At 46.6% G+C, this 10,175-nt stretch overlaps 1 protein-coding gene across 1 annotated transcript in view; it reads left to right on the plus strand.

The window, feature by feature from the left end:
* EFHD1 (EF-hand domain family member D1) overlaps window positions 1-9,571 on the plus strand; it is a 40,242-nt gene extending 30,671 nt beyond the window's left edge. Inside the window, exon 4 of the mRNA XM_045794116.2 lies at window positions 8,277-9,571. Coding sequence (XP_045650072.2) covers window positions 8,277-8,411 — 135 coding nt within the window. The 3' untranslated portion in view covers window positions 8,412-9,571. The remainder of the gene's footprint in view (window positions 1-8,276) is intronic.
* The last annotated feature ends 604 nt before the right edge of the window (window positions 9,572-10,175 follow it).

A 10,175-nucleotide genomic window follows, 5' to 3' on the forward strand; every position in this document is an offset into this window, starting at 1 on the left:
GGTAAATGCGTTCCATCCTGGTTTCGGATTCAAATGGATTTGCTGGTACAATGCTCCCAGATCAGCTCTGGATCCAGACTTTCCCCGAGAACACCTTTCTACCCCCAGCCCCAGGTGAACTCCTGGAGCAGGTGCCTCCACCTTTACGTCTTAAATGCTCGTGTATGAACGAATGAACGATGGGGCCAGAGGAGGGAGCCCCGCTGGCCTGTTCCACTGACAGTGGTTGGGGGTTGGGAAGCAATCTCCAGTGCACGGCCCCAGAGCCCTTCTGGGTGCTCCTATCCATTCACACGTTCATCCTGTCATCAAACATTTATGGAGAGCCTGTCCCTGGCTGGGTGCTGTCATTTTCATCTCCACAGAGCGCACCTGCAGAAAGAGAAATCAGAGAGTCCTCCAAATCCCCAGTCAGCCAGAGTAGTAGAGTGCAGTGGGGAGGGCTGCCTGGGGTCAGATCCTGCCTCCTCCACTGACCCTGTTACCTCGCTGTGCCTCAGTTTTCTCATCTGTACAATGGAGGCGATAATGGGATGGCTGTGAGGATTAAATGAGCTCACATATAGAAAGTGTTTAGCAAATGCCTGGCTCACTGTGAGCACTCAATACGTGATAGGAGCTGTTGGGATGCCCTCCCAGCTCAGATGGAAGCCAGCCTCTTGGGCGGTGTTGGCTTATTCCAGAAGTTTGCCCAGAGACATAGTGTCCCTGGCAAATATCCTGGCCACGCTGGCCCCTGAGTAGGACTGTCTCCTTAAATCCCTGTGACGCTGCTTGGAGATAGGTTCAGTCATCGTTCTGCCAATACATAGGCTGTGTATCATGGTGGACCCCTAACATCTGCGTTCCTCCTGTCCTCATCTGAAGATTCACGGGACAGGCCGACCACTCATGGCGCCTTCAACGCCAGCATCCTGTGTCCAATCCTGAAAGTGGTTCGACCCTTCCTTCATGACTTAGCATTGATTCAGCACAGCCGGGGCAATGCCTGGCACATTCAGCTCTGCAAATACAACTCCTTTACAAGGAGGTAGTAGACAAAACTTGGAAAACAAACACTCAGCCTTGGAAGAGAGGGAATAGAGAGGAGGGATGGGTGAATTCTGGAAGGATGGATCCTCTCCATTCATCGCCCAATGAGCCAACACATGTGGATCGTTCATGATGCCTTGAGCAGGGGCCTAAGATTGAGACCCAAGTTTAGCATGATATTTTTTGGGCCACTTCTGCAGTTCAGCATACCATGCTCTTGTTAAAGTCTCCACAAAGTCTCTGGGAACGATGAAAAATCTTACAACCCGACTCTGATCCTTGCTCTGGCCTCTACTCGGTGTGCATTTCTTCTAATACTGCCATGCCTTTTCACCAGTGGGGCCTGGTGCCTGCTGTTTCCTCCACCCGGAACACCCAACCCAAAGGCCTCTTCCTAGAAAACTCTACTCCTTCTACCTTAAAGAGTGGAATGAGCAGAGTTTGGCTGCTTTTCCTGAGAAAGTCTACCCTCTTCTGTGTGCCTCTACTATGAATAGAAGTGGTATTATAATTTACCCGTTCAAGGGGCCCCTGGATGGCTCAGTCGGTTAAGCATCCTACTCTTGAGATCCGGCTCAGGTCCTGATAGATGTGGAGCCTGCTTACGATTCTCTCTCTCTCTCTCTTTCCTGATGCCCCTCCCCTATTCTCAGACATTTTTGGTGAGAGTGCAGAAATTGTCCCAGCTTTTTGGAGAGCAGTTTGGGGCTAGCTGTGTATGCTTCCTATCATTTACTTCTGGGATTCTGCCCCTGGGATTTTATCCCTTAGAGGCACTCATGCAAATAAACATAGACATGTAGACAGGGATTTTATACACATTAATAGAGAAAAATTGGAAACAACCAAAGTTTCCATTATCAGGGAATTGAGCCCCTGGTGGCACACCCGCCCGTTTGCACACCCCGCAGCTATGGGAGAATGAGGTGTGGCTGCACTCGTGTGGACAGATGTCCAAAACGGAGGAAGCAGAACATTATGTTTGAAACCCAATTTTGTTAAATACTAAATACAACCCGGATAATTACATACCAAAGTATTAGTAATAGCTATGACTGAGGGACCTCTTTTTTATGTTTTTGGAATGTTTTATAATGTGCGTGCATGATTTTTATAAGGAGGAGAAAAGATTAAAAGAATAACAACGAAATGTTTTGAACTTGTTGTATGTCTGCCTCCTCAACACAGACTCAAAGGCAGAGTGGGTGTGTTATCTTTGTAATTACAGAGCCTGGCACATAATGGCCCTCAATAAATGTTTGCATGAATGACAAATGGAGGGAATCATCACTCAGATTTGGGAGAGGGCCATAAAGGAGCTGACATTTGCGACAGATGTTCAGAGATGAATGGGGATTCACCTTGTAATCAAGGAAGGGAGGGCGTTCCTGCCGTGGGAACAGCAAGCACAAAGGCTCCGAGGCACAGAGGGTAAAGAACATTTGGAGGCTGGTCCCTGTCCGCACCAGATGCAGTTGCATAGGGATCTCTGGTCTTCCCTAAAGGTCAGGCCTCCCCAGCCTGCTAACCACCAGAATTATCTGCAGACCAGCTTCTCAGCAACACCCTCCCCCCCCCCGCCCCCAGCCTACTTCGGGTTTTCCAGGGTAAGGCCCAGGAAACGTGGAGCTGAATCAGCTCTGCGGCCTTGCTCAGGAAACGTGGCTGCAGGTGCCGGGGACCCTCAGACGGCCTCCACCTGACCAGCGCTGGACACTGGGGATGGACTCGCCTGCAGAGAAGCTGGAGTCGGGGAGGCTTCCACAGATGTCTGGAGAATTATGGGTCTGTCGAGGGTAGTAACAGCGGGGCTGGGGAGGGTCCCCAACTAAGGAGCACTCTCAACATTTATGACCGCTTGCTTGGAGGTGGATAGTAAAAAGTGCCATTAGGACTAGGCTTGTGGAGCTCTGTAGAGGTTTTAACGATCAAGACAGGAATGCCCCCCCACACCATGGGAATGGTTTGAGGAAGGGGATGGTATACCCTTTCATTTGAAGGGCACAATGGGGGCGCCTGGCTGGCTCAGTCAAAAGAGCATGTGACTTTTGATTTGAGGGTCATGGGTTCGAGCCCCACGTTGGGTATAGAGATTGCTTAAATAAATTTTTAAAAAATGAAGGGCACAGTGTTAGTTGCAAATAGTTTCATTCGTGTCCTGCGGGACAGAACTTGGTCATACCTGGCTGCATGGGAGAATACAAAATGCCCTGCCTCCTAGGGATCTGTGTGCCCGGCTGTAATTCTGCTGTTGGGAAGGATGGGGATGCTAGATATGGAGGGTCATGGAATCATCTCTTCCACACATGTCTGTTGCTGAACTGAGCACTGGCAAGAGCTGGAATACCATTACCCTGACTGGGCTTTCTTCTGGAGCCCAGGGAAGGGTCAGTCTCCCCAGATGCTCAGGCCATGTCTCGGAGGACAAGAGAAGGGAGGAAATGAATGCCTCATGGACGCCCGACTACACAGACCATGGGAGCCGTCTTCACAAGATACACGTAGCACCTTGAGAATGAGAGGAGAGTGACTATGGTAGGACACAGTGGTGACCGGACTGTGGGGAAGAAAGTGAGCGGAGATACAAGGAAGCCCTGGAGAAAAATGCCATTTTGGAGGACAGGAGCACTTTCCAGAAGAGTTGAAGTCAGATGAGGCCAGAGTAGAGGTCTTGGGTCTGACAAGTGGGTCAGTGGAGATTTTTGAGAGACCAGGTTCCCTGTGGAGGGCAGATGGCAGTAGGGTAAGAGGTGGGTGGGAACTGGGAACAGCCCGACTTTTCTGTATAGACGACTGGCAGAGGAGGCCTGGACAAAGTTGGAATGGTAGCTTGGGATCAGAGAAGAACTTTTGGGTGTTTGTTTGTTTGTTTGTTTGTTTGTTTGTTTGTTTTTAACCTAGAGTAGACCGATGTTGGTATGTTTTTAGAGCCCAGGGAAGTGGTCTGCAGAGAAGGAAACATGAAGACGCAGAGTGGGGTGATTGGCAAGACAGGACTCACAGACCATAGATTCAAGGAGAGAGATAGACTTTTTTTATTTTAAGATTTTATTTATTTATTTGCCAGAGAGAGAGAGAGAGAGAACACAAGCAGAGGGAGAGCAGCAGGCAGAGGGAGAAACAGACTCCCCTCTGAGCAAGGAGCTCGATGTGGGACTCAATCCCAGGACCCCAGGATCATGACCTGAGCTGTACGATCATGATGCTTCACCAGCTGAGCCACCCACGTGTCCCTTTGCTGAATTTGATAATAGTTTTCAAATACTGGAAGAATATTCTCTGAATTTCGTTGAAGCTATTCATAATATAAAGGCTATAGACACTACACATCTTTCAGCTTAATCTGCATTTTTAACATTTCCCATCACTTTCTTATGAAAAGATTGCCAACGAAACAATAAATCCAGCCCTGCGTTGTAGCATTTTGTTGGGTTCCAAGGTGTAAATACTCCCACCGGGGCTGCTTTCAAGCTTCAACAGGATGTTGCTGAACGTGAATTTGGGAAGAGTCACGGCGCGTTACTGTGTGGGATTCCCACCTGAGAGATAGAACAGAAGCAGACAACCTCCAAAACAGGGTAAAAGGTAGCAAGATAATCAAGAAGCAATGACTTTATAATATTTATTACTCTTGTTTCTAATATAATTTAATCATAGATTTACATAATTTAACTTTAAATATTTAAATTCCTGAAAACCAAACAAAGAAAAAAATAAGGTGAGGAGGAGAGGCGTCAGGGCTAGACAAAGGGATCTGGGGTCCAGACTTTCAGCCTGAGTCTGGGGACAGAGTTTGAAGAGAGTCAGCATGAACCGGGCTCTACTCTAGGCAATTAAATCTGTCTTCTAGGGACTCCGATGTAGGGAGCTGGAGGAGAGCTGGTTGGAACAGAGCAGGGCCTCTGGGAAATTTGGAAAACATAATTTCCTAGTCCTTACCCCTAGGGGTTCTGATTCGGAAAAAGTAAAAGCATAAGACTTTGTGGTTAATATTTTCAGAGGTATCCTGTGTTCAGACTTGGACCCTTGTGCAGTGCAGGGAGAATGCAGGAAGGGATGTTACCATTTTTCATTGAGGTGTGAGAATCTGCATTGTGCTACCAAGGATGTAATGGATTGAAAACCAGAACGGACAGGATAAAGAGCATTTTCGGATATGGTAAATCTCAGCCGCCTTGGCAGAGAAGTGAATGAGTGAACCAGAGAATACACAAGGAGACACCCAAACGTGGAAGCTCATGATGGAGAAAAGATGATGGACCTGGGAACATGGTAGTTAAAAACAGTGAGAGGTCAAGGTGCCTGGCTGGCTCAGTCGGTAGAATGTGGAACTCTAGATTTTAGGGATTGAGCCCAATGTTGGACTTGGAGTCTACCTAAAATTAAAAAAAAAAAAAACAATGACAGCGAGAGGTTAGGACACATTGATTTAAAATCATTAAACACTCAATGAAAGGGAATGCTTTTTTATAAATTTGAGGTAATAAGTAGACAATGTGATGAATTGTAAAGACATTTAGGTTAACTCCCCCTTAACCAGTTAAGTGCTGGGGAATTTAGGGATTAATTCTGCAATGTTACACATTGTTTTCAATATCACAAACTAGTTCAAACATTGAAAAAGATTATATCACATTCATTCTCTAAAGCCATCATGATTCTCATAACAACATCAGATAAAAACACATCAGAAAAAAATATTAATGTAATGAATATAGCTGTGGGAATCTTAAAACATTTGAAGTTTATATTAAGACTGCAGGGATAATTTTAAAAAATCTCATAGATACCAAATACGAAAAAATGTGATCCTGTCAGTGAGCCATCTCGAAACATTTGGTAAGTTTAATACTCATTCATAGTAAGACATTTAAAAATATGAAAAGAGGGGCACCTGGATGGAGTCCAGTAAGCATTTGACTCTGAATCTCAGCTCAGGTCTTGATCTCAGGGTCATGAGTTCAAGCCCCATGTCGGGCTCCATCCATGCTGGGCATGGAGCCTACTTAAAAATAAATAAATAGGGGTGCTGGGATGGCTCATTTGGTGGAACATCCTACTCTTGATTTCAGCTGAGGTCATGACCTCAGGGTCGTGGGATGGGCCTTCGTTGGGCTCTCTGCTGGGGGGTGGAGGGTGAGAAGTCTGCTTCCCCTCTCCCTCTGCCCCTCCTCCCCACTCACGCATGGGCACGCTTCCACTCTCTCTCTCTCAAATAAATAAATCTTAAAAAAAAAAAAAATGAAAAGAATGTGCTTAGTCAACATAATGGAAGAATACTTTCCTCATTAATATCAAGGCATTCTCTAAGCAGTAATATTAAATAATGTAGTGCAGGTGCAGGAATAAAATCAGTTAGTGGAACAGGATAGTAAACAGTAAAAACAGACCCTCTTCATGTGGGAATTTAGTACACGAAAAAGATAATTTTCAGGGGCGCCTGGGTGGCTCAGTCGTTAAGCGTTTGCCTTCAGCTCAGGTCATGATCCCAGGGTCCTGGGATCGAGCCCCACATCGGGCTCCCTGCTCTCCTGGGAGCCTGCTTCTTCCTCTCCCACTCCCCCTCCTTGTGTTCCCTCTCTTGCTGGCTGTCTCTCTCTCTCTGTCAAATAAATAAAAATCTTAAAAAAAAAAAAGAAAAAGAAAAAAAGGTAATTTTCAAATCGGTGGCAAAATAATGGGCTATTCAATAAAAGGGCGTTGAGAAAATTGGCTCTCCACTTAGGAAAATGAAGTAAAATCCTTCTATTATATATATTCCTTCAGTAACATACAGTGTAGGTGACTTTAAGAGCTGAATGGGAAAATAAAACCAGAAAAAATATGAGAGGAAAATGGGTTTAGAGCACTGGGATATAAAAGACCTTAAACATGACATAAGAGAGAAAAGCCATGGGGCGCCTGGCTGGCTCAACTAGTTGATAGAGCATGTGACTGACTCTTGTTCTCGGGGTCGTGAGTTCAAGCCCCACCTTGCATGTGGAGCCTACTTAGAGGGAGAGAGAGACAAAAGCCAGAATGGAAGTGGTTGAAGATTTTGATTACATCGAAATTTAAATATTCCCATGGCCTCAGATACCTGGGGCATTAAGCAAAAGACTAAGTAACTGAAAATATGTAACAAGGGACTAAGTCTAAATTTGTAAAGAGTGGCGAAATGGGAAGCCCCAGGGAAATGGGTAATTCAGCAAAAAGGAAATAAAAGAAGGTGCCAGGGCCTTTTTTCCCTATCAGATTGGCAAACAGGAAAAAGGTGCCTGATAAACGTTGGAGAGGCTGTGGGGAAATGACTACTCAACATTCCGTGATGGTGGGGGTGTAAATCGGAACAGCTACTTTGGAGAGCAATTTGGCAATCTTTACTAAAATAACTTTGCGCACACCCAGTGGGTTTGGGAATTTTACCAAATTGATGAGACACTGAGATGGGGGGAAAAGGGATCGGTTCCAGAATAGAGGGTTTTAAGATGGATGTAGCTGATAACAGTATTATTATGGACAAACTAGGTTTGAAGAATTGGCACCAAATCCCCTTCACAACATTCCCCAAAACACGTAATATTCAGAAGTCAATTCAGAATGATTGATATGTTGTAAAGGTATCAGTTTGCCACCGGCAGTTTGATGCAGTTGCCGTCAGAATCCTAGCAGGGAGTTCATTTGGTTTTGGTTTGGGTTTTCTCCCCCTGGAACAAAACAATATTATTGTGAAATTAAAGGTTGACATAGAAGTGGGTAAGAGGCAGGATATTAAACCGTGTCCCGGAGAAGAAGTGAAGTGGAAAGATCAGCCTTAGCAGGTAGGACTAGGTATAGCACGGTGGCAAATAAGGTGATGGCATCCTCACCATTGGATTAAGCAAACTTTTTTTTTTTTAAGATTTTATTTATTTATTTGACAGAGAGACAGCCAGCGAGAGAGGGAACACAAGCAGGGGGAGTGGGAGAGGAAGAAGCAGGCTCACAGTGGAGGAGCCTGATGTGGGGCTCGATCCCATAACGCCGGGATCACGCCCTGAGCCGAAGGCAGACGCTTAACCGCTGTGCCACCCAGGCGCCCCTGGATTAAGCAAACTTCTGAAGAGTATTTGCTCTGGGGGTGAGAGGGTCCTGCCGTGCAGAGGGACCGGGTTCCCATGGCACACGGCCCCAGCCCACTGAGTTACGTTTGGTGGGCTGCTCCATCTCCAAGTTGCTCCTCTCCTCCCTCAGTCTGTTGGTTTGTTTTTGCTGTTTCTCTGCAGGTCCAAGCTTTGTCCTGTGCCAGTAAGTTTGAGGCTGAGCTAAAAGCCGAGCAAGATGAGCGGAAGCGGGAGGAAGAGAAGAGGAGGCTCCGCCAAGCAGCCTTCCGGGAGCTCAAGGCTGCGTTCAGCACATAGTCAGGCAACCTTGACCTCCATCCACACAGTGCCTCACAGATGCCCCCACGAGAGCTGGCTGGGCATCCTCACCCCTGCCACTCCTGTCCCCCCCCACCAGCCTCCACACCCACCACCCAATGCAAACTTCTCAGCCTCGTGGGGTGGCAGGGGAGGCTCTCGTCCCTGTGTGGGAGCCCCTCCCCACAGTCCTGGGATGAGCTAACTGCCCCACTTGCTTCTCTTTCCTGCCCTCCTTGCTCTGTAGCCAGATGTGCCTCTACTTGGCAATTTGTACTTTTTCCATGTCCCTTTGCCCTTCCTATCAAAGAGTGTTAATTTGTGCAGATACTTCTTTCTTTGATGGTCCTCAGAGGAGAGAGTCCCTGGAGGGCTCTGATGTTAATGTTGCCCTGGTTTTCTTGGGTATTTCTCTGCCCCTCTCCTCTGTGGGTCCCCCTCCCCTTTGTTTCTTATCCAACCTCCCTGTTTTCATTCTGAGCCTGATTCTGCCAGTTACTTTTGCATCTTCTGTCTTTTGATGATGGTGAGGTTGAAGGCAAGCCAGGCTGGACCACTGCCTGTCCCCTCTTCAACCGGGGGAGTGGTATGAGGCTGAGATGACAAAATAGTAGAAAAATAGAAAATTCTGTTCCTTCCTATCACCTGTCTCCCATCCTCTCAGCATTCTTCACGGACCCACCCTCTTCAATCCCCCTCCCTTCATGTCTTCTGATTGCAGCCTTTCCTCCTACTCTTAAATACTATGCTACTTACCTGTAAGAATAAGAGAAGAATCAGAAGTGATACTAATGTGTAGAAGAATCCCTGTTAATTCTGACTATGCAAATTCTATTCCAGCAGACCCCTACATTCCCAAGTGACAAATCCAGAGCTTTTCAAAATCCCCCAAGTCATGACTGTCCTCATCTGGCCAACTTTTTCTCCCAAGATGTTGAGGGGAAGCTGTTCTTACACCCGGTGCACATTTTTATATGTCGTGCATTCTTGGGATTGCTCGCAAATGCCAGGGGTTTGCTGTATTTTTAAAAAAATACTTCCTAGCATCATATTTATTACTTCTCTTTTGTAACTGCTGTCTTTACAACAGGAAAACATCTGCATTTCTACTTTACAGCTGTCTCTTTTTAAATAAACTGTGCAAATGGACTTTGCCATCACTTCCGTGTGCTTCTAGTCTTTTTTGATTTGGGGGAAGAGAGGAGAGTGTTTTTTGCAGGGACCACATCCAGCCCAGGCTCCTCTTTGACACCAACTTCCAGAAGTAGAGTTAGGAGTGGTTACTGGAGGTCAGCTTTCCTCAGGGGCATTCTGCGGACTGAGGTGGTTTGTCAGCCGCTCTTCCCCTTCCCGTCACTGAGGATTCTCTCAGCCACAGGTAAGATCTGCAGCTTAATTTCTCTTGCTTCTTAGACCCCTTGAAACTCTGATGAGGGCCAATGACTCCTCCCTTCTTCCCATTGAGATTCTGGGGCATTTGGGGACCTGAGTACTGACCTCTCTCCTAAGAGAACACCAGTAGCTCCTCAGGGAGGATCGTTTTGGTTTTTGGACAAAAGCAAGACCTATGATTTTTGGGTATCATTTTTTTCCAGGTGTGGTCACCCTCCAGCCTCCCCACCCAAGGAAGTGGACATGAAAAAGGGATGAGACAGTCTGAGCATACAATCCAGGAAGTGTGCTTCCTTGGCATTTTCTCAAACAAGCTGAGAACCTCTGTCTACACAAAAACCCGCCCATGAGTGTTTATAGCAGCTATTTCTT

This window comes from Ursus americanus, chromosome 1 (assembly GCF_024610735.1).
Source record: "Ursus americanus isolate L20-20 chromosome 1, mUrsAme1.1.p, whole genome shotgun sequence".
Classification (NCBI taxonomy): domain Eukaryota; kingdom Metazoa; phylum Chordata; class Mammalia; order Carnivora; family Ursidae; genus Ursus; species Ursus americanus.